Consider the following 24,443-nt stretch of genomic DNA (forward strand, 5'->3'; position numbering starts at 1 on the left):
ACCATGCCCAGCTTTTTTTTTTTTTTTTTAGTAGAGACAGGGTTTCTCCATGTTGGTCAGCCTGGTCTCGACCTCCTGACCTCAGGTGATCCACCAACTTCGACCTCCCAGAGTGCTGGGATTACAGGTGTTGAGCCACCGAGCCCAGCCAAAAGTTCCTCTCTTAAGCAAGCTGGACATGAAGTAGCCGGCAACCAAAAGAAGCTAAGGGCTACAACTTTAAAAAATCATTTATTTCTCCTTTAACAAAATCATACAGCTTTCTCAATCCCCAAATTAAAAAAACAGAAAACAGGAAGAAAGGGAAGAAGGCAAAGGCCACACGCATCGGCCGGCCTGGCCACACGCACCTGCTGGACTTTAAAGGCACATCAACCCACAGGCGCCTTTGGACTTGCAGAGACGTTCTGCGAGGCTTCTGGCCTCTCAAAGGCAAAGCTGTTCAGCGATTTCATTAGTATTTCATTACGTTGAGATGAGATGAAGGGGGATGCTACGGAAATATGTCAGAGCCACAGAAACAGAACAGCTTAAGAAGGGCTGGGCGCCCAGCTCCAGTCACGACTTGCAGCTCTGGTGTCATCTGAAGCCTCTATCTCCCTCTGTAGACTCAGTCTACACGCAGTGTCAGTCTCCTGAGCTGGGTTAGAAGCCTCTATCTCCCTCTACAAAGACGCCGTCTACACCCAGGGTGAGTCTCCTGAGTGGGGTCAGTGTTTGGGAGTGGGAGGCAGCTTGCTCGTCAGAGTCCAGTCCTTACGGCACAGTGCTTCACAGAAACGCACAGACATCTATGGCAGACGCTCAGACACGTGTGTGGAAGCGACGCGGCTCCTGTCTGGTAGTGGTTTGGACCGTTGGGAGGAGGACGCGGGGCAGAGCGGGCCGCTGGCTCAGCGTCAGCTTGTTGGAAAAGGGTCACAGGCAGGGGAGCACCTGACTCCAGCGGTGTCCTTTCTGCCCTCACACGTCAGTGCTGCTTCCCATCAGTGACGGCCCAGGTGACAAGCAGGCTCAGAACGTGTGACACCGTCTTCGAGATGCTGCTTTCCGCTAAGTTGCTGTCTGGGAAAGTCAACCATCGTGTCCCAAATCAACTCAGTGACACAGGTGCTATTATTTCTCACAAATGCCAATTAAATCCTTTAAGATGAATAGAAACCTGGGTTGGATTAAGTGGAAAAACGCTTCCTTAGTTTACGTTTTTTCTCAGGTGTTTTCATTGAGTCTACTCAGGAACCCAGTCAGGCTGCCCAGGACACCTGGAACCTGGGCTATGCCAGGCCTGTCTGCCACAGCCCTGCCTGCCCCACTTCCACGAAGGAAGAGAGGATGAGGCGCTGTGGACGGCAGCGGCCGCAGTTCTCGGGGTCCAAGGACATTCTCATCACAGAGCACCTAGGGGAGGCCGGGCCTGTGGGCTGATGCGCAGCGGCCGTCCTTGCTTAGCAGAGCGGCTCACCCTCGGAGGCCGCCCTGTCTGGTTCCTCCTCGTGGAAAGAGCTCACACTTTTCAGCATCGCAGTTTTAACTCAGACCAAAGGGCAGACATGGAGCACGTGGGGCCAGAACGAGTGGGGTAAATGAAGTCCTGAAAGCAGACCCCACTTCTGCTCAGCACCAGCGCGGTGGCGCAGTGGCCTGAGACACTGTGAGAACCCGGTCAGGGCGAGCGGGAGTCATCTGAACGTGGAGGAAAGCGGCCAGGCTGACCGCGCGCACCTCCCACCTCAGAGTGACAGCATGCCGCTGCCTCCCTGCCTGCGGTTCCTGCACACGTTGTGTATTTTCTGGTTAAAAGAAAAAAAAGCCAGCTGGGGCCAGGTGCTGTGAGAGAGAGCCCAGCACCTACTGGCAGCTGGATGGGTGGCGTCCAGGGCTGTGCCAACCCCCGAGGCTGCCATGTGTTGCAAAGCTAAGTGACTACATGCACTGGCCAGGCCGCAGAGGAGCCGTCCCTGTGCTCAAAGGAAGCAGAGGATTTGGGATTGGAGGCACCAGGCCGCCAGTCCCCATGCCCAGGAAGCCCACGTTTGTGGCATCAGCCAGAGAGTTCATCAGGAGCGGAGCCGTGCGCGGCGGGGTTATCTGAAACTCCCCACGTGGATGGAGAGAGAAGTTTCTGGGGCTCGGGGCCGGGCAGGCGTCTCTGCACTGGAGAGGATGCAGCTGCTCTGCTCACGGAGGGCTTCTCGGCTGTGGAGACACAGAGACTGTCACTGACTCATGGATGCGGTGGGTGCCAGGGTGAGGGGTTCAGAGACTCCAAAATACACTCCAACTTTACAGGCCACAGGGATATGCATTTGCAATTGGACAGACAGATCTCAGCCACCTGCCAGAGGGCCTCGTTCTGCCCTGCCACCAGCCCTGTGCCAGGCTGGCAGCTGCCGTTCCCTGCTTTGCCTTTGCGGCACGGCATGGTTCAGGCTCTGGGGCTTTCTGAATCTGCTCAGTGAAAATGCCTCACAGCTGAGAAACCTTCCTTTCCTTACTTTTTAAATGGAAGAGTAACATCCGGAGTGCGCACACACGGCACACACACGGCACACACGGCACACACACGGCACACACGGCACACACACGGCACACACACGGGAAACATACTGCTGCGTGACTCATCGCAATCACACACACCTGGGTGACATGACGCAGAGGCTGCCTCTGCCCCCTCAGTCTTGTTCTGAGAGAGAGGCCACTCGGCATCCCACTCAAGAGACTGGCTTTTGCTGTGACCCCCTGGCCCATGGCACCGTGTGGCAGGTGCTCTGCGGCCGGGTGCTTTGGCCCAGCTTGATGTGTGTGTCCTGCCCACGCTGCACAGTCCCTGGCAGGAAGCCTCCACAGCCCACCCGCCGTCCCACTGCTCAGCAGCCTTTCCTTCAATACGGCCAGAATCTGGCCTTGGTGAATGAAGCTGCCGTGTATTTTTGGGGACATCCTGGTGGGCACATGTCCATGTTTTTGAGGAGTAGAAGGCTGGGTACCGGGAAATGCACAGGAGATGCAGCACGAGGTACTGTCCTGAGTTGCAAAGCATCTGTGCCAATTCCACACCCACACACAGGGGATGAGAGCCCCAGTGACTCTGAGTCCTCAACACACGGGTCTTTCCCGCTTTAGCGTTGCTGATGGGCGTGTGGCACTGTCTCAGGGTAGCTTGAATTTACATCTGTTTTTCAGTGAATTACATGTTTTTCAGTGAATGGCTGAGCATGTTTTTATATGTTGGCAAGCGAGCTGCAGTTCCTTTTCTATGAACTGTTCATATCCTCACCTCTATCTGTATTGGATTGGTTGTCTTTTTCTTATTTGCAGATAATGTTTACAGCCATACCCTCTGACCTAGCAATTCCACTTGCAGAAATCTGTCCTACAGATATATCCACATCTGTACTGCAAAATGGGGGATGTACAAGGTTATTCACTGTGATGGTGACAGACGGGCAACAACCTGGAAGTGTGTGAGGTGGGCACATGTCACCTAAACTGTGGTCTACCCATGCATCAGGACACCACGCTCCCACCGTGAGACGGGGCAGCTGGGTCCACACTGGTACATGAAAACAGCAAGGTTACCAAGACAGTTCTGGTCAAAAGAGAAGGGAAGCTCCTCTACCCCTATACACAGGTCTCTGAAAGGACATGCAGGTGACCGTCACGCTGGCCCATCTGGGACAGGCTGTGTACCTGAGGATGGGGGTGCAGAGATTTCTCAGTGAACCTCTTTGATGGCTTTTGAAAGCATGTGACTCTATTAACTCCAAAAAACAGATAAATGAAAAACAGTATGGTAAGTGGTTCCATCACGGTGTTCAGAAGACACCAGTGGTCTACTGTTGTGCAAACAGCACACATGAGGCTTAAGATGAGGTTTTCAGTGACAGCAACACGAATCTTTAAAATGCACTATCTCCAACGCCACAGATGAAAATGGAGATACCAGGGCCTGGGAAACTGTTGGATGTCTCCAAATAACAGCCCTGGTGACAACTAAGGCTTTGACAGAGAGGATGCGTGGAGAAGTCTGACGAAGTCAGTGGCATCACATTTAAATGTGGAAAACAGGGCCAGGCATGGTGGCTCATGCCTGTAATCCCAGTACTTTGGGAGGCCAAGGCAGGTGGATCACGAGGTCAAGAGATCGAGACCATCCTGGCCAACATGGTGAAACCCTGTCTCTACTAAAAATACAAAAATTAGCTGGGCGTGGTGGTGCACGCCTGTAGTACCAGCTACTTGGGAGGCTGAGTCAGGAGGATCACTTGAACCTGGGAGGCGGAGGTTGAAGTGGGTCAAGATCGTGCCACTGCACTCTGGTGACAAAGTCACTGCCTGGTGACAAAGTGGGACTCTGTCTCAAAAAAAAAAAAAATGTGGAAAACAATATTTTAGTGTCTATGTATTAGACACGTATAGAATTTTGTGTGTGTGTGTGTGTCTGGCCTTTAAATAGGAAAACCCTGGAGCAGCCAGCACTGCAGACCTGCTTCCATATCCCCAGTTCTCTGAGGGCACCAGGACCTGAGGGCTGCAGAGCTGCTAATAGGGGTGAGGCTGGGCACAGGTCCTTTGCCATCCTGGGGCTCCCGGGGCCCTTAGGGAGTCAGGAAAGGCCACGGGACAGTGCTGTCCGGAAAGCAGCCAGACCCCGGAGAGCAGAGAGGAAGAGGAAGGCCCCCAGGTCCAGGGGCTATGCTGCTTGTGGAGCTCACACAGTCCCTACCTGCCATCATCTTCACTCAGGGAGTCTCCTCCCTCAGCTCCCTGATTCTACTTCTACCTCCTAGAATCCACTCACCACAAAGCAGCCAGCAATCATGTCGACACGTCCCCCTTAATACCCTCCAGCAGCCTCTAATCACGCTCGAACCCTCACCTCTGCCACGGTCACAAGGTCACGCCCGCCTGCCCTGCCACCTCCACCTGGGACCTCTCTTCCCCAGACACCCCCAGCGGCAGAGGGCATGCAGTCCCTGGCATACGGGCAGCCAAGATACTGAGGGGTGGGAGGAGAGGGGGATTAGGGTGAGCGGGGCCAGATCAAGCTCCTGCAGTCATTTGGGCAGGAAAAGAAAAGATGAAATCCACCAGGGCAGAAGCAGTCAGAACAGGATGAAAGGCAGATTTAGGAGAGACCCAGAGTCCCTGAGTCGGGGAGTGGGGGAAGATGAGGGTGCCTGGGGGCCTCTGGTGCGGCCTGCTCGGAGCTGATGCCATGGGCAGGTCCCAGGACTTGTGGTGGTGGTGAGCTGAGCAGCGGGAACTGAGCCTCACACCCCAGTTCCGGGTGTGCAGAGTGCAAGTTCCTGGGGGCTGTGTGTGGCCTGGAGGTCTGAAGAGAGCCGGCTGGGCACAGAACCTGTGGCTTGGCCTGACTGCAAGCAGCACCTGCTTCCTCCAGTGGCAGTGAGCACAGAGCCAGGCAAGGGCAGGCAGCGCCAGAGCCAGGAGGAGGGAGAGAGGGAAGGAATCCTGAGCAGAGGTAGAAGACGGCCTGCGGCAGTGGAGTCCTGGTGGCCAGGGGTGAGGCAGTGTCCTGGAGGAAGCAGGGGTAGCAGCGCTGAAGCCACGGCAGCGTACCCTGGAGAAGTGGCCAGGCTCTCGGGAACCTTGGAGAGAGCAGGAGGAGGACAGGGAGCCCGAAGCAGGGCCGAGGTGGCAGCAGGACGGGGTGGTTCTGGAGACCAGAGGGCGTGGGAACCTGAAGGGAGAGCCAAGACCCAGGCAGAGGGTGAGGCTGTGTGTGGGGAGGAGGGAGGGTGACCGTGTGGCCGCGGATCACAGGCTCCTCATCGCGCCTCTGCAGTCCACGCGGACTTCACCTGTTCCATAGAAAGCTCCAGGAGGAGGCACTCAAGGAGAGGAAAGAACTCAGGGGGCGGAGAAGGACCTGCCACACTGGCGTGCTTTGTGTGCACCCTGAATGAACAAGAGTTTCAGTCCCTATCAGTTTCCAAGCAGGAGTGAGTCAGAGAGGGCTCTGTCAGCTGCACGTCTGTGCAGACCCCAGCAATTACCTTTGCCTCCTCCCCAGGGCCCGTTGTTTCTGCTTTTCTTTTCCAATGTCATCTCTGATTGTACTGAAATCATCGTTGTCGTCAACCAGGAGATTCTACATTTCAAAAGAAGTAATGAGCAGTGTTTTCTGACATCTTTTTAGCCTATATTTAAAAGAGGCATGTTTAAAAAACTACCTATATTGACAAAAGGACAGATTCAAATTTACATAAACTAGGTGAATAACTGATTTAAAGAAAATCCTCTTGCTCGATGAAAACAAACTCGAGGGTGGCAAGAAGAGCTCCACAAGGGAAATTAATTTCCAGCCATCTGACCTTTCCCTTCAGCTCCAGAAGCTTCCACTGGGAGTGGCCACACAGGGGCACTTTAAAGGGCTACCAGGCAAGAACATGAAGCACAGAGATCATCCACATTGGCACACGGATCTCTCACTGCTGTGCCAGAAGCACTGCTGTTTGCTGTATAGACACTGTCAGTCTGTTCTCGCCTCTGTATTTCTATAGTCAGCCCCAGCTTCTGAGAGGCATGAACTTGGCTTTACTTCCTTGGCATCTCCTGCAAGCCTTCACCACAGGGTTTCACAAACACAGGCTGCTCCATGGGTTCTCGTGACTGGGCAAGCCTCCTCCCTTTCCCAGGACTTGCAGGTCATTTTCCACACGCATGTTATTTCCATAAATGCTGCCCACAGGGAGGATGCCTCGGGGCGCACCCAGGAAGGGAAGTGCGTGCCAGGAAAGACACAGTGCAGGGCCTGCGGGATTCGTGCTTGGGGTTGCCCAGGTTGCTGGCTGCATTCTCAGGTGTGGAGGCGGGGAGCTGGCTCTGGCTACACATGACAGTGAAACTCTTCAATGACTGAGATATGAACCAAGCTCTGCAGGAGGGTCTGGCTACTTCTCAGTGCCCCACCTCTGCTAGGAACATGTTGTGTCAAATATTCTAATCTCTATTCTAATACACTGATAAGCAAATATTATAATTTCTGTTCCAGCAAATTGCACATGACACAAGTTTTAAAAATTGTGGGGGGCTGAGGCTGGGGAATGGGAGACTGAGGCAGGAGAATCGCTTGAACTCGGGAGGCGGAGGTTGCAGTGAGTCAAGATCACGCCACTGCACTCCAGCCTGGGTGACAGAGTGTGACTCTGTCTCAAAAACAAACAAACAGCAACAAAAAAACCCTGTCAATTTCTTTCCACTTCATTCTATTCCTGTAATGCTTCAGTGAGCATATCCACGTGTCTCCACACACCTATGGGTGAGTTATTCTAGGGAATATAGCTAGGAGTGGGACTCCTTGGTTGTATCGATGGGCATCTGTGTACGAAAATAACACCAAACTGCTCTCCAGAGTAGCTTGTGCTCCCACGAGAGTTTTTTTGTTTTTGACACAGGGTCTGACCCTGCCACCCTGGCTGGAGTGCAGTGGCATGATCTCAGCTCACTACAACCTCCATCTCCTGGGGTCAAGTGATCCTCCTGCCTTAGCCATTCAAGAAGTTGGGTTTTGCCACGTTGCCCTGGCTGCTCTCAAACTCCTGAGTGCAAGTGATCTGCCTGCCTTGGCTTCCAAGAGTGCTGAGATTACAGGCATGAGCCACTGCGCCCGGCCATGTGTGTGGGAGTTCCCACGGTCTCATTAGCAAGCGCAGCTCCCTGCTGGATTCTGCAGTTCCCTGCTCACTTGGCAAGCTGATTCTCTTTTCATGTGTTTCCTGGCCATTCTGCTCTCCTCTGTGAACTGCCAGGTGATAACCTTGGCCCACTTCTCTATTGGGTAATATTTTGGTAACAGATTTGCAGAAGATCTGCTGTCTATGCTGGAGAATAACCCTCTGCTGTCTTACTGCATATGTCTCTCCCCCATTTGTGACTTCCCTTTTCACTGGTTTTTTTGGTTTCCTTTGATGAACAAAAGTTCTCACTTCTAATGTAATGAAATTTATTGATTCTCTTATGGTTTGCACTTTTTGTTTAAGAAATCCTTCTTGCCAGGAGTGGTGGCTCACGCCTGTAATCCCAGCTCTTTGGGAGGCTGAGGCAGGTGAACTGCCAGAACTCAGGAGTTCAAGACCAGCTTGGGCAACACCACATAACCCTGTCTCTACCAAAAATACAAAAAATTAGCTGGGCGTAATGGCACGTGCCTGTAGTCCCGCTATTTGGGAGGCTGAGGTGGGAGGATCGCTTGAGCCCGTAAGGCAGACGTTACGGTGAGTGGAAATCGCTCTACTGCACTCCAACCTGGGTGACAGAGTGACACCCCATCTCAAAACATAAAAAATAGAAGACAAGATTGAAAATGAGTGCTTTTCACATTTAAGTCTTCAACTGGATTGCCTGTTGACGATGGTGTGAGCAGAGGTAAGTACAGGTTTTATGGGGCCTGACGCTGATTCAAGTCAAGCATCCGTAATCCAGAAATCCGAAACTCAATGGTGCATTTCAGATTTCAGAGTTTGGGATTAGGGAGGCTCAACCGTTAAGTATAATGCAAATTTTCCAAAACCCGAAAAAAACCTGAGATCGGAAACAGCTCTGGTCCCAAGCATCTTGAATCATACTCAACTTCTATAAAATTTATTTTATGGTTATGAAAATTCATGAATATGATTTTCCTACATAGATAACTAATCTTCCCAGCACCATTCACTGAATAACCCATTTTTAAATGTTACCTCAAGTATCTGTCACGTTTCCTTACATCTGTGATTCTGTTTCTGGGCTTTCCACCCTGTCCATGAGCCTGCTTATCTACCCGTGCCTGCATGCTCCACTGTCGCCACAGCTGTGACAGTCAACACTTGGTAAGGCAAGGACCCTGTCCTTTTCTTCTCGCAGTGAGCCGAGATCATGCCACTGCACTCCAGCCTGGGCAACAGAGTGAGATGCTGTCTCAAAAAAATAAAAAGAAAATCTTAGCTCTTTGGTCCTTTGCTCTCATGTATGAATTTATGCTATTAGTTTTATTTGATCTAATCTATGTGGATTTTCGTTGGAATTTCACTGAATTTACAGACCTGGGAAGAACTGATACCTTTACTATTGTGAGCTTTCCCTTCCAAGAACATGACGTGGCTTAACAGAAGCTTCCTTTAACACTGCTAAGTAAGGTTTTGTATAGGTTTTATACTCAACTTGGAACCTTTTGAACTCCTCTATCAGATCTAATCATTTATCTGTGTAGTCTCTTGAGTTTCCTTTTTTTTTTTTTCTTTTTTTTTTTGAGACAGGATCTCTGTTGCCTGGACTGCAGTGCAGTGGCACGATCTCGGCTCACTGCAGCATCCACCTCCCTAGCTCAAGTGATCCTCCTAGCTCAGCCTCCTGAATAACTGGGACTACAGGTGTGTGCTAACACGCCCTGCTAATTTTTGTATTTTTTTGTAGAGACCAGGTTTCACCATGTTGTCCAGGCTGGTCTTGAACTCCTGGGCTCAAATGATCCACCTACCTCGGCCTCCCAAAGTGTTGGGAGCCATCGCACCCGACCTTGAATCTCCTTTGTAAGAACAGTTTTGTATTTTCCTTTTCACATTTCTTTTACTGCTCTTTCAATTTTTATTTACTTCTCTTTTGGCGGGGAGGGAGGTAACTCATTGCCTGTGTTGGTTAGTACAGTGTGAAACAGAAGGGGCGGCTAGGGGATCCTTACTTTGGGTCCCACTTTCATGAAAATGGAAGCTTCTGAAGCTGTCACAGTGCTGCTGCTAGAGGTTTTGGGTAGATATGTGCATCAGGTTAAGGCGTTTCCTTCTATTCCTAGTTTGCTCTAAGTTCTTTTTTAAAGTCATGAATGAACATCGGGTTTTTAATAATAAATTTTATTTTATGCTTTTTCTGCATCTCTTGAGTCTAGCAGGATTATTTCTTACATAATCTATTCTTCATGCTGCCCTCCTCACATTCCTTGGATGACCTACTCTGACATCATGTCACACAGTAGCATTTATTTATTTATTTATTTATTTATTTATTTATTTTGAGACGGAGTCTCACTCTGTCGCCCAGGCTGGAGTGCAGTGGCACCATCTCAGCTCATTGCAAGCTCCGCCTCCCGGGTTCACGCAATTCTCCTGCCTCAGGCTCCCGAGTAGCTGGGACTACAGGCGCCTGCCACCTCGCCCGGCTAATTTTTTGTATTTTTAGTAGAGACAGTAGAGACGGGGTTTCACCGTGTTAGCCAGGATGGTCTCAATCTCCTGACCTTGTGATCTGCCTGCTTTGGCCTCCCAAAGTGCTGGGATTACAGGCATGAGCCACCGCGCCCGGCCACACACAGTAGTTTTTTTAAAAACATACTTGCAGGGCTGAACTTGGTAGTATTTTACTTAGAATTTTACATTTATGGTCAGAAGTGAAACTGATCTGTATCGTATTTTACTGTCCTTGGCAGTTTGGACGCTGAGGCTCCAGTGGCCTTGGAAAGTCAGCTGTCCAGTTTTCCCTCTTTTTTATGCATTCTCTGAAACAACTTGTATAAAATGGGATTATCTGTGTCTTAAAGATTCAATAAAACATCTCTATAAAATCATGTGACCCTCGTGTCTTGTCAAAGTGGTAAATTTGCTGTTAAACAACTTACCTTAACACCAATAGTATCTCCGTCTTTCAAGTAATATGGTGCCCCTTGCAAATAATCTTGTTTTTTTTTCTTTTTCCTCTTGGTTATTTGTTGGTTCTATGGGAAAATCAAACATCTTAAATAAGCAAAACTCAACCTCAAGTTCTCACTAAATTCTCCATCACCATGAAAAATTGCATAACCTCATTGCTAGGCCAGTAAGCCCCAATTTCTCTGAGTCAGCCCCACAACTTTACCCAGCTAGATATCGGAAGCCACTCGAACTTTTCGGGAAAGTATTTGGCAATTTCAATCTTCTCCATGGGAAGACAATAGAAATCAGCAACTCTCTGCCTCAGGGAGCCGGCAGTCCCGCCCTGGGCCGCATTCCACACCAGGTCCAGGGCAGGGGCGTAGGTCCTCTCACCAGGGATGCGCACCTGTGTCCTCAGCAGCATGTCCTGGGGGCTGCACCAGAAAACCGTCAAGTGCCAGATCCAAACAAACAAACAAACAAAACCACGTGGTAACTTGAGGCATATTGGGCAAAGCTTCCCTTCCAGCTTTTCTGGTTTTTATAAGGAGAGATTTTTCCCTAAATGCTGGATGCTAGGGGCAAACTCTTATTTCACAGTTCAATTTCCTTCAACCTTGATGAAGAGCGGAAGTGAAGATCCCACTCTTGGTCCACAGCAGAGCCCCCCAGACAGAGTAGGAAACCTTCCTCAGTGCGAGAAAAAAGGAAAGAGGCGGCGGCCTAAGCAGGGACGATGCAGCGGAGGAGGACAGGGTGAGAGGGGCCTGGCCTGATAGCCTGGCAGCCAGCAGGAGGAGAGCAGGCTCGAAGTAGGCAGTTATGCCTTTGACTTTGGGGGCGGTAAATGTGAGGTGCTGTGAGATAGCCAGTGAGAAGAACCTGAGGGCTGGAATTGGGAAGAGAGACATGGGGTGGGTGACAGACAAGACTGCAGCTGTGGGAGATGGGAAACCTTAGGAGGAGGAGCAGAAAGAACAACACTCAGCAAGGCAGGAGTAACAGAGGCGTGCAGAGGTCAGCACAGGCCATGGAGGAAAAGCTATAGATAAGAACTGGAAGGCAGCAAGGGGAAATGAAGACTGGTTCTTAGGATGCTGAGACAATGAGTGGTTTCTCGATACTTCTGTTAAGTGTTTTACCATCAAAAGAGGTGACACAATGAGAGAAATGAAATGACTGTAAGAAAGAGAGCTCACGGGAAGATGTGGGCCCATGGAATCAGGGGAGCGCAGGGTGCAAGAGCAGAGGCTGCACAGCCCCATGTCCCCATGGGAGAGGGGGCTGCTGACCAGGGAGTGAGGCCCAGGCCTGAAGCCCAGCACAGTGCGGCCAGAGGACGGAAAGGGCATCGGCACAGATGCTGAAGTTGCCAAGGAGAGGACAGAGGCTGCTGGAGAGAAACAGGAGGGACTAGAGGCCTCCTTGAGAGCAGGAGTGCCCTGAAGTCGGCCAAGGACAGAAGAGCCCATGGAAGGGGCCTGAGGAGGCACACAGCTGCTCTTCAAAAGGGCAAAGGCACTGTGTCTATCAAAACCCGACACTGCTTACAACCATTGTGACAAAGGGTCAAAATCATAAAGAGCTCACACAAATTCCAAGAGAGCTTTTCCTTTAGACTTCATTACAGAAGCAGGCAAAATACACGAAATAACTCATTCATGCACTCACAAAATACAGTTTGCAAAAATGCCTGAACTCACTAGTTATCAAAGCACTGGAGCAAATGAGAACAAGATAATCATCTTTCATTTATCAATTTAGGAAACACCTAGACGATGAAATAGTCAACACTGGTTTGTGGGTGAGGTAAAATAAATACTCATACTCTGGAACAACTTGCCTGAGAAAATATTTAACTATTTTAAGACGTTTAAAATTCCCACATCATCTGATCCTAGAATTCCCTTCCAGGAAACTATTTCTGGTTGTACAACTTGTATTAAGAATGCAACAAAAAAAGAGAATTTTAGACCAATATCCCTGATGAACATCGATGCAAAAATCCTCAATAAAATACTGGCAAACTGAATCCAGCAGCACATCAAAAAGCTTATCCACCATGATCAAGTGGGCTTCATCCCTGGGATGCAAGGCTGGTTCAACATAGGCAAATCAATAAATGTAATCCATCATATCAACAGAACCAAAGACAAAAACCACATGATTATTTCAATAGATGCATAAAAGGCCTTTGACAAAATTCAACAGCCCTTCATGCTAAAAACTCTCAGTAAATTCGGTATTGATGGAACGTATCTCAAAATAATAAGAGCTATTTATGACAAACCCACAGCCAATATCATACGGAATGGGCAAAAACTGGAAGCATTCCCTTTGAAAACTGGCACAAGACAGGGATGCCCTCTCTCACCACTCATATTCAACGTAGTATTGGAAGTTCTGGCTACAGCAATCAGGCAAGAGAAAGAAATAAAGGGTATTCAGTTAGGAAAAGAAGAAGTAAAATTGTCCCTGTTTGCAGATGACATGATTGTATATTTAGAAAACCCCATTGTCTCAGCCCAAAATCTCCTTAAGCTGATAAGCAACTTCAGCAAAGTCTCAGGATACAAAATCAATGTGCAAAAATCACAAGCATTCATATACACCAGTAACAGAGCCAAATCATGAATGAATTCCCACTCACAATAGGTTCAAAGAGAATACAATACCTAGGAATCCAACTTACAAAGGATGTAAAGGACCTCTTCAAGGAGAACTACAAACCACTGCTCAGTGAAATAAAAGAGGACACAAACAAATGGAAGAACATACCATGCTCATGGATAGGAAGAATCAATATTGTGAAAATGGCCATATTGCCCAAGGTAATTTATAGATTCAATGCCATCCCCATTAAGCTACCAATGACTTTCTTCACAGAATTGGAAAAAACTGCTTTAAAGTTCATATGGAACCAAAAGAGACCCCACATTGCCAAGACAATCCTAAGCCAAAAGAACAAAGCTGGAGGCATCATGCTACCTGACCTCAAACTATACTACAAAGCTGCAGTAACCAAAACAGCATGATACTGGTACCAAAACAGAGATATAGACCAATGGAACAGAACAGAGCCCTCAGAAATAATACCACACATCTACAGCCATCTGATCTTTGACAAACCTGACAAAAAAAAGAAATGGAGAAAGGATTCCCTATTTAATAAATGGTGCTGGGAAAATTGGCTAGCCATGAGTAGAAAGCTGAAACTGGATCCTTTCCTTACTCCTTATATGAAAATTAATTCAAGATGGATTAGAGACTTAAATGTTAGACCTAAAACCATAAAAACCCTAGAAGAAACCCTAGGTAATACCATTCAGGACACAGGCATGGGCAAGGACTTCATGTCTAAAACACCAAAAGCAATGGTAACGGAAGCCAAAATTGACAAATGGAACCTAATTAAACTAAAGAGCTTCTGCACAGCAAAAGAAACTACCATCAGAGGGAACAGGCAACCTACAGAATGGGAGAACATTTTTGCAGTCTACTCATCTGACAAAGGGCTAATATCTAGAACCTATACAGAACTCAGTCAAATTTACAAGAAAAAAACAAACAACCCCATCAAAAAGTGGGCAAAGGATACGAACAGACACTTCTCAAAAGAAGACATTCATACAGCCAACAGATACATGAAAAAATGCTCATCATCACTCGCCATCAGAGAAATGCAAATCAAAACCACAATGAGATACCATCTCACACCAGTTAGAATGGCGATCATTAAAAAGTCAGGAAACAATAGGTGCTGGAGAGGATGTGGAGAAATAGGAACACTTTTACACTGTTGGTGGGACTGTAAACTAGTTCAACCATTGTGGAAAACAGTGTGGTGATTCCTCAAGGATCTAGAACTAGAAATACCATTTGACCCAGCCATCCCATTACTGGGGATATACCCAAAGGATTATAAGTCATGCTGCTATAAAAACACACACAACATATATTTATTGCGGCACTATTCACAATAGCAAAGACTTGGAATCAACCTAAATGTCCATCAGTGACAGACTGGATTAAGAAAATGTGGCACATATACACCATGGAATACCATGCAGCCATAAAAAAGGATGAGTTCGTGTCCTTTGTAGGGACATGGATGCAGCTGGAAACCATCATTCTCAGCAAACCATTGCAAGAACAGAAAACCAAACACCGCATGTTCTCACTCATAGGTGGGAACTGAACAATGAGATCACTTGGACACAGGAAGGGGATCATCACACACGGGTCCTATTGTGGGGGGGTGGGGAGGGATAGCATTAGGAGATATACCTAATGTAAATGACAAGTTAATGGGTGCAGCACACCAACATGGCACATGTATACATATGTAACAAACCTGCACGTTGTGCACATGTACCCTAGAACTTAAAGTATAATAACAAAAAAAAAGAATGCATTTTTATAAAAACACTAAAATTAAACACGGGTTAGACATGGTTGAAAGAGAACTTTCTCATATCACAAGCAGACCAAAAGAAGGATATTCACATCATAACAGGTAGAGCAAATCTTAATAGTTCATGATATTTACAAAAGGACTTGCAAAATATTTTCCTACAGCGAAAAAAAGAACAAGATGGTTTGATTGCAGACAATTTTGGGTGCATCTTTACTTAATAAATAATTATTGACTATGACATGGGCACGATTACTATTCTAGGTATGAGGATATAGCAATTAATAAATTAAGTTCTTATATTCTAGTAGTGGAAGACAGATACTAACACTAGGATGAAGAAAGTGGAATAAGGGGGCAGAGTGACGGGACGATGATAAATCCGTTGGACGGTGGACTGTCTGACACACTGATGACAGCTGCGGGTGGGTCTCTTGCTGACACTTCAGGGTCATCATTGGGTCAATATGCACCTGGTGGTTACTGAAAAATTAATTCTCCCTTACTGTTTTCATGGGAGAATAAGTTCCAAGTTTTAGATGCCAGACATACATATTTCTAGAACACGCTTTGTTTGAAGTTGCTAGGCTACTTAGAAGCAGTGAAAAAATACTACACTAAGTTGTTAAATACTACATTAAGTTGTTAAACCTTAAAAAGGCAAACTATGTTAAGATATGTGTGTATCACTTTAGATGCAAAGTAGACTTTCTTACCTCAAGTTTTCTCCTTTCTGAAGGGGCTCTAAGCAGATCTCAATTCTCCGTCCTAGTTTATATTCCCTGATAATAAGTGAAACAAGATAGTATTGAGTGACATAACATTTAATTTTCTTGAATTTTTTTCCCCCAATTTTAAGCTTTTTTCTTAAGCAAAGGATTGTTTTCTGAGTACTTATAAGAACACCCAAACTTTTGGAAAAGGGAAAAAAATGAGAATCCTTGCTGTGGTGATTATTTAGATACTTGAGTCATTTCTTACTAAACATGTAGGTCTGGCTCTGGGAAGATGGCCAAACTGCCAAAGAAATTTCCCTCTGTTCAGCCGGGGTTAAGATTCTCATGCCAGTCACTTTGGGGTGGTAATCAGAGCTGATTAAAAGCAGCCTTGGCCAGGCACAGTGGCTCACGCCAATAGCCCCAGCACTTTGGGAGGCCGAGGTGGAAGGACTGCTTGAGGTTAGGAGTTCGTGACCAGACTGGGCAACACAGGGAGACCTCGTCATAATAAAAAAATTAGCCTGGTGTCGTAGCACATGCCTGAGGTCCCAGTTACACGGGAGGTTGAGATGGGAGGATCACTTGAGCCCAGGAGGTTGAGGCTGTAGTTGAGCCATGATCACGCCACGGCATTCCAGCCCGGGCGACAGAGCCAGACCCTGTCTATTAAAAAAAGAAAGAAAAGGAAAGAAAAGGGAGAGAGAGACATACAGAGAGAGAGAGAGAGAGAGAAAGAGAGGGAGGGAAGGGAGGGGAGAGAGAGAGAAAGAGAGAAAGAGAAAGAAAGAGAGAAAGAATAGAAAGAATAGAAAGAAAGCCTCAGGGCTGCTTTTTGCAGAGGAAATGACCCAAACCTGCTCTTTAAGTTCAAAGGTTCAGAAGGAGGATCAGCTGAATCCAACATTTCTCAGTGAGAAACAGCTGCTCCTACTTTCCATCTCACTCCAAATGCTTTTAAGTTATATAATGTCACAGTCACTGGAGCATAGAAAAAATATACAACACTACATTTATGCTTAACATGGAAAACTGAAGTCTTGCTGGAGTTTATGATGAAAAGTGCCACCCAAGTCATAAGCATGGCATGAGCAGGAATAGGCTTTGTTTTCACTCAGCTCAGAAGACGGATTCCTCCTCCATCTCCTGCACCAGCCAGTGCGGCGGCAGCAGAGAGGGACGGTGTTGCGTCCAGCAAGGAACATACCTGAGCGGCTGCCGGTCAGTTCGTAAAAGCCTGCCTGGGCGCTTCCTCTCCACCGTCCAGGCTCTGAGGTGGGCTGGGGACGGGACACCAAACTCCAGGAATGGGGGCAAGGTCATGGCCTAGAAAAAGAAACAGACATTTCTCCAATGGTTTTAAAAAGCACTCTTCAAAACATACTGTTTTAGAAAAAAAAACAAAGCACTACACAGTGACACCTCAGGGAAAGAGTATCTCAAGTAATGAGAACATCATTTTAAAAGTCACAGGAATCTCTCTCTCTTAAATGACACTAACCCTGAGAGGTCCTCATATTCCTCTGCACTGAAATCAGCTTGAGAAAGAAGTAAGTTCCCTATCTCTAAAGCTGAGTCAAAAGCATCTTTTTAATCATCATGTTTAAACAATGAAACTTTGGAATTAACTTCCCTGTGAGTAGAATTCACCAGGGCAGAGCTAATAGTATAGCGAGGGACTCATCAGCCTTCTTCCGGGCCAATGCAGTTCTCCACCAGTGTTTGCCGATGACTCAGCTTTTAATTTTGAAATACTTCACAATCTTTGGCTGCAATCAGTAGGCCCAAACTGCTTGTTCTAATTCTGAAGGGATCACTTTAAGCCCCTACTGATATACTTTGGTTGGAGCCTCTAAAATTACCAGTATTCATCCATTTTTTGACCTAAAAACAGCAACTTTATATCTTTCAACTTAACATTAGGAAAAAAGTATCTTCCCACTTGTTCTCATGAGAATAAGGCTGTCTGCTTTTTCTTTTCTCCTTTTTTTTTTTTTTTTGAGACGGAGTCTCACTCTGTCACCCAGCCTGAAGTGCAGTGGTGCCATCTCAGCTCATTGCAACCTCCCCCTCCCAGGTTCAAGTGATTCTCCTGCTTCAGCCTCCCAAGTAGCTCAGATTACAGGTGACTGCCACCATGCCAGGCTAATTTTTTTTTTTTTTTTGTACTTTTAGTAGAAATGGGGTTTTACCATGTTGGCCAGGTTAGTCCCAAACTCCTGACCTCAAGTGATCCACCTGTCAGACTCCTAAAGTGGTGGGATTACAGGCATGAGCCACCACACCCAGCCAATGTATGCTTTTTCTCGAGGAAGGGTATTTCATATACTGAGGGCACACAAAAGCCAAACATCAACAACCACTAGTCATATACAGGCCCCTACATTTTCTCCTCTAAGAGAAGAAAGGAATGCTCATTTCAGTCCAATAGTAGGCGGATGCTTCTTCAACACTGCGTTGTACTTAATCCAGCCTTTCCATTTGGGTAAAACCCTCCTTCTCTGTGAATGTTAATGCATAAGAAACAACACAATATCTAGAATATCTAGTTTAGTATCCTAACATAAAAGCTGGGGTTCTAACCTCCTGGAAAACTGGTAACACAGCTTTTCGTAACAACATTTAACGTATGGGTCACAATGGTACACGAACAATGTAAATAAAGGGATAAAGTGAATGCTTTACAAATGTTCCAAGAAACCATGTTTCCCTAAAAAAATAAAAATGAACAAAAGCCGCAAGTCACTGAGGACAGACTGAAACGAAAGCACAGCATGCCTGTCAGAGGAGGGACCAGTGAGGCCACGAGGAGCCGTCTGCACCACGGGCATGTGTTGCCTGCGGGTACTTACCACTGAACATGGCATATGACAAATGCCATATCAGAACCGACTGTAATTGAGGGAAAAGGAGATAGAAGAATATATTAATATCTCACTGGAAGAAGCCACATTACCACTCAGTTATGGTGCAGGAAGAAGTCTGACCTGAGACTTCAGCTCCGCCAGCGTGGCATCTTCTGAGATCTCTACGTCTCCCAAGTAGAGGAGAGAAACTTGCGCAGGCTCATTCAGAGAAGCACCTTCCAAAGGACAGAGCGGGATGTTTACAAGGAACTTGAAACTTATTTTGTGTTTCTGAAATACACCACCATGTTTTGATGTCGTAAATAGGTTATTAAAATTCCACTCAAAAGCCTCTGCATCCAAGTCTTGTGAGGAGGCCCTGTCTGGCAGGTGAGCAGGCAGGGACACGTTGTCGGCAGAACCCCATGAGGTATTTGACACTTATGCCCCTACCTCGAATGTACTTTTCCACATTCTCTCCTTCCTCAAAAAGGACTTTTTGGGTAGGATACGCTGCCTGCATTCTGTATGTTAGCTTCATGTTTCCCTCTCATAACACTCATCCCAACTTGTTCCTCGTGTGTCTGTGTGTGTGTCTGTCTGTCCGTCTGCCTATGTGCAGGTGTTTAATCTGCCCCCTCAAAACAACAGAATTTTCAAGAGGAGGCAGGCCATCTATCTTGTCTCCCCAGTTCCTGGTACAATGGATGTCACATAGTAAGTGTCCAACAAATGTTTACTTAGAAGGAAATCTTGACAATAAGAAGGCCTTTCCAAGTCTGTTAAAAAAAAAAAAAGGGAAAAACACAATGCTCTCTCATCAAAAACAATATAAAAGCTGACAACTAAATTTAGACTGTCTTCACTTATTTTTGCTTTAACTGTCTTTACTGCTGAGCATGCCACTAATGCATGGCAAGAAATTACAGAGAGATTAGAAGTCAACTAAGTGCATGAGAAGTTCTTCTTATGTCTTAAGGAAATTACAGGCTGACACTACCGGAAAGACAATTTTAGGAAATTCTAAAGAATGAAATACATAATCACATGCTACACAATGATTTGGTCAGACCACACATGTGATGTGATCCTATAAGATTATAATACCATATTTTCACTGTACCTTTTTCTGTTTAGATACATAAACACTTGCCACTGTGTTATGACTGCCTTCAGTATTCAGTACAATAAGCTGCTGTACAGGTCTGCAGCCTACGAGCAATAGGCTACACTACATAGCCTAGGTGTGTAGGAGGCTCTACCATCTAGGTTTGTGTAAATCATTCTACCACGTTCACACAATGAAGAAATCGTCCAATGATGCATTTCTCAAAACATATTCATGTTGTTAAGTGACACGAGTGTATTTCCCATGTGTTGTGTACAGATGTATTACCAAAAAAAAAAAAACTTTTATTTACTTTCATGTAGAAACATACTGATTAAACATGCTTTTACAATCTATATCCAATTCTATATGTAACTAGAATTCTATCACCAAAGCATTTTTAGCATTAATTAACATGAACTAGTGTAACCCAACTAAAAAGTAACTTTATGCCAATTTTATACCTCATTCAACATTACTCTATACATATAATCCTAACTTCAAAGAATAAGGAGATAAGAATTTGACTCATTTATATTAGTTTTATTACTGAGGCTGAAAAGATTAAAAAGAAATATAAGTAATATACTTCAAGGCACAGAAAAACTAAGTAAGCATGATAAAAAGAAAAACATAGCTAAAGAGTTGGGCCTATTAAAAACTTACTCGCTCCATTTCTTTATAATGAAGTGGAACTCTTCTTGTACAAGGGCAACTGAACTCACTGATAGTGACTTCTGCCCATCGTGATGTGTGTGGCTGAATGCTGAATAAGATAACATGCTTGTACTTGTCTGTGTTCCTTCTCAGAAGTCAGTGAGATAACGTCAAATGCCCTAGAAGCAGTTCCTGAGGGTTTTGAGGCAGAAAGATTGGAAGACATGTAGGATGTGGACTCCTGGTCTCTGCCCCTGTGGGCTAAAATGGCATCACTAGAATTGGTTGAAGACTCAATATTCTGGTACATGGTGATAAATGGGGCCCCTGTTGCCCTGAGGATCTTGAGAGATGATACATAGAAGTCTTTGGAAAGTGTAATATATTGATATAATAATAAATAAGATATATAGTGCTTTACAGAGGTTACAGAGCATGTACAGAAATAGCCCGGTGTTATTATGTGATGTCTGGAATGACTTAAGAAATTAATAGGCCTTGATTTTCAAGATCTTACATTTTAAAAATAAATATTTCAATTGACTCTCAGAGCACAGGCAGTCAATTTACTTCTCTTTATGATGCACTGGCTGCTGAAATCCCATTCTGTTCTCACCTTGGCTGAAAGCGGCTCTCCAAACTCCACCCCGAGAGGAAGTACAGTTGGTCTGGTCCTGATGACTCTCGCAGTGTCCTGAGGGACCCTGAAGCTGGTACCACCAGATGGGCACCTTCAGGAAACCCTGAAGAATGGAGCATGTTTAACTGCTGTGATTACAAAGATTAAGTGAAACTCCACTTTTACTTCCATAGAAAGAAACATCTTGATGACCTAAGATGTTCTTGAAGTTACCATTTTTCCTCTTAGATTTATTAACTGTCATAAATTATACTTGTTGTTTTTAGAATCAAAAATTTAAAATCATAAAAATCAGACTTTGGGGTGACTAGACTAAACGTCCCTTGCTTAGAAGTATCTTAGTAGATAAAATACATGAGAAGCATAAACAAGAACAATGCATTTGCTTGAACACACTATACCAGTGCTTCCAGGCACTGTCCAAGCACTGCTGACCCAGGATACCAGTCCCAGCAGCGCCATTTATCACACAGATGCAAGAGCCCATTGATCTAAGTTTGGTTTCTGATACAAACTAAAGGAAATAAACCCACTGTCTTACACATACCCTGTAATTTCAGTTTTACTTATTGAGCTAGTTCTTCCCACCTCATTTTTTGTTAGTGAAGAATTTTAACAGGTTTATGAAGAGATAAAAGGTGCTATTGTTGCAGCACTTAATTTCCAACAATAGAAGATGAGAATAAAAATTAACCACCTAAAACATGTAAAATAGATAGTTCAAGAAATTAGAATATTTTTCTGTTTATCAGATTAGTGAAGATTAACAAATATTTGACCTTCATTCGATTAAATAAATGTAAATCAGAACAACAAAATTCCATTTTTTTTCACCTAGCAGACTGTCAAAAACCAGACAATTATGTGGGTGAAAATATGGGTAAACTTGAACACTTGTAAGTTGGTAGCAGGAATATAAACTCCCGAGAAGTTTCTGTAGAATAATTTGCCTATACCTGTCATATTTTAAAATGTGCAAGTCCTTTGACCCAGCCATTCCATGTTTAGGAATTTACATTCTGATATACTAGTGCATACACAGAAAGCCATATATGCAAGAATATTCTTGCAAATTGTTTATGGGACCAAAAACCATGAACCAACTTCAAGGACCCTCTTTAAAACATTTTTTGCTGGGCTCGGTGGCTTACACCTGTAACCCCAGTACTTTGGGGAGGCTGAGGTGGGAGGACCGATTAAGCCCAGGAGTTCAAGACCAGTGTGGGCAACAAAGTGAGACAAAAATAAAAAAATGTTTAAAAACTAGCCAGGCACAGCGTGCCTGTAGTCCTAGCTACTTAGGGGCTATGGTGGGAAGATCACTTTGAGCCCAGGAGATCAAGCTTGCAGTGAGCTGTGATCATGCCACTGTACTTCAGCCTGGGTGACAGAGCCAGACCCTGTTTAAAAAAAAAAAAGACTGTGCAATTTCAGTTCTAGGAATTTATCCTGTAGATATACTCATATACAAGCAAAATGGTGCATATATATATTATATATGTGTATTATATATATTATTTATATTTTTTTACATTGTTACTTGCATCAACAAAAGACTGGAAACAGCCTAAATATTCTTCAAAAAGAGACTGGTTAAATAAATTATAGTCCTCCAAACAATGGAATATTATGAAGCTACTAAATTGAATGAGATAGCTTTACAGCATATACTTGGAGATAAAATATTAATGAAAAAAATCTAGGTACAGAATAGGTTGCCTAGCAAATAATCTTTTGTGCAAATAAAAAGGAATAAATATGTGTATGTGTGGATGTATATGCTATGTATATACACAGTGAACTATGTATTTAAAATATTTTACATGGTTAGTCTTCACATTCTCATTGTCTATTGTTTGAAATTAAGTGTTGTAACAATAACACATTTTATCTCTCTGTTTGTTTTTTTTTACTTTTTAAATTTTTATTGAAAAGAGACAGGGTTTCACCATGTTGCCCAGGCTGGCCTTGAATTCCTGAACTCAAGCGATTTGCCTGCCTTGGCCTCCCAAAGTACTGGAATTACAGGCATGAGGCACCGCGCCTTGCCTACCTTTTATCTGTTAATAAACCTATCAAAATTCTTCAGTAACAAAAAATGAGGTGGGAAAAACTAGCACACTTCAGTGTGTGCAAGTATGTGTGTGTATTAAAAAGCACAGTCCTTTGGAAGGATGCAGAGAAAAGCAGCCGCCTGTTGGGGAGAGGATGCTGGGTGGCTGGAGCCAGAGACAGTAGGGACACTTGCTTTTCCTGGCCCAGCTTTTCATAACACTTGGAATTTTGTATCATGAGTACTGCCTATTCAAAAATTAACTTTAAAGACCATTGTACAAAATATAATAGAATTCTACAAAATTGTGAAAAATAGTAAGGTAGGTGTGTATGTGCTGATGTGAGGAGCTTCGCAAGATACAGTAAGTGAATAAAAGCAAACAAAACAAGTGTAAAACAATGTAGAGAATACTTAAAAAGGATATGCACATATTTGCCTTCAGCAAACAAATATGTGTAATGTTTTTCTCAGAAGAATACACGAGGAAAAATCAGCTAACTGTGGCTCTCTCTGGAGAGAAAAGGTGTAGGAGTGATTTCTGCTTTTCATTTCATAGCCTTCTGTACTGTCTGAATTTTCTAATCATAAGCAAATAGTTATCCGAGTCTTGGAATTTGGGGCCATTTGTTTCTCTTTTGGGTTCACCTTTGTGTGCATCCTCAGTTTAAAAGAAATGATATAGGTTTTAGAAAGTAGTGCTATGCAATGCTTACTAAAGGGCAGTGAAATGAGCCCTCTCATATGCTACTGCATATAACATCAAGGCTTTAAAGAGGTCACACCTCTGGACTTAGGAATTCCACATTTAGAACTCTTTTCAGAAGGACTTATTTCAGTACTATTTATAAAAACAAAATAGTAAAAACAAGGTAAGTTTCCAACAATGAGGATTTATAGATGAATTAAGTTAGTAAAACGTTACCTTGGATATGATGATTATTTTTGGATTTTATGAGAAGGTTAAAATGTCAAATATAAAAAGCAGGAAATAAAAATGTTATACATAATTGATTTTAATTTTGTGTGAGAATATTTATAAGTTAGGAAACATATCTGATTGACAGCATTTGGGGAAAGTTCTCTATTCTCTTTATGACTGTCTGAATTTCCCCATTTTCCCTAAATGAGGCTATATCATCTCTGTAATCAGGTAACAATAATTTTTACTTACGAGATGTCTATGCAGAAGTAAAATCTTACCGGAGGAGGAAGTTGTCCTTCAATTAAAAGCAAAGTATCTCCAGAACATATCAGAAGTTCTTTCAGTGTTGCATCCTGGGAAGACAGAAATGCTTTTTTGTCACTTATGACTTCTGAAAGGAACAGATCATTGGATCTTTTTAAAACCCCATGCCTCTATTATCTTTTCAAAAATTAAATG

The 24,443-nt window shown here is 44.8% G+C and overlaps 1 protein-coding gene across 8 annotated transcripts in view; it reads right to left on the bottom strand.

Annotated features, from left to right (window-relative positions):
* Positions 1–212: 212 nt before the first annotated feature.
* Positions 213–24,443, bottom strand: part of USP40 (ubiquitin specific peptidase 40) — a 94,466-nt gene continuing 70,235 nt past the window's right edge. For 4 of the 8 annotated variants that reach the window (XM_007966697.3, XM_038001348.2, XM_073020141.1 and 1 more), the window contains 9 exons: positions 24,263–24,337; positions 20,983–21,109; positions 18,743–18,837; positions 16,963–17,081; positions 15,756–15,821; positions 10,849–11,059; positions 10,613–10,708; positions 6,021–6,115; positions 213–2,196 (listed from right to left, as the gene is read on the bottom strand). In XM_007966697.3, the coding sequence (XP_007964888.3) occupies positions 2,085–2,196; positions 6,021–6,115; positions 10,613–10,708; positions 10,849–11,059; positions 15,756–15,821; positions 16,963–17,081; positions 18,743–18,837; positions 20,983–21,109; positions 24,263–24,337 (996 nt within the window). In that variant the 3' untranslated portion in view covers positions 213–2,084. The other 4 variants (XR_005241402.2, XM_038001354.2, XM_038001353.2 and 1 more) reach the window with 4 other exon arrangements.

The sequence above is a fragment of the Chlorocebus sabaeus genome, chromosome 10 (assembly GCF_047675955.1).
Source record: "Chlorocebus sabaeus isolate Y175 chromosome 10, mChlSab1.0.hap1, whole genome shotgun sequence".
In the NCBI taxonomy this organism is placed as follows: Eukaryota; Metazoa; Chordata; class Mammalia; order Primates; family Cercopithecidae; genus Chlorocebus; species Chlorocebus sabaeus.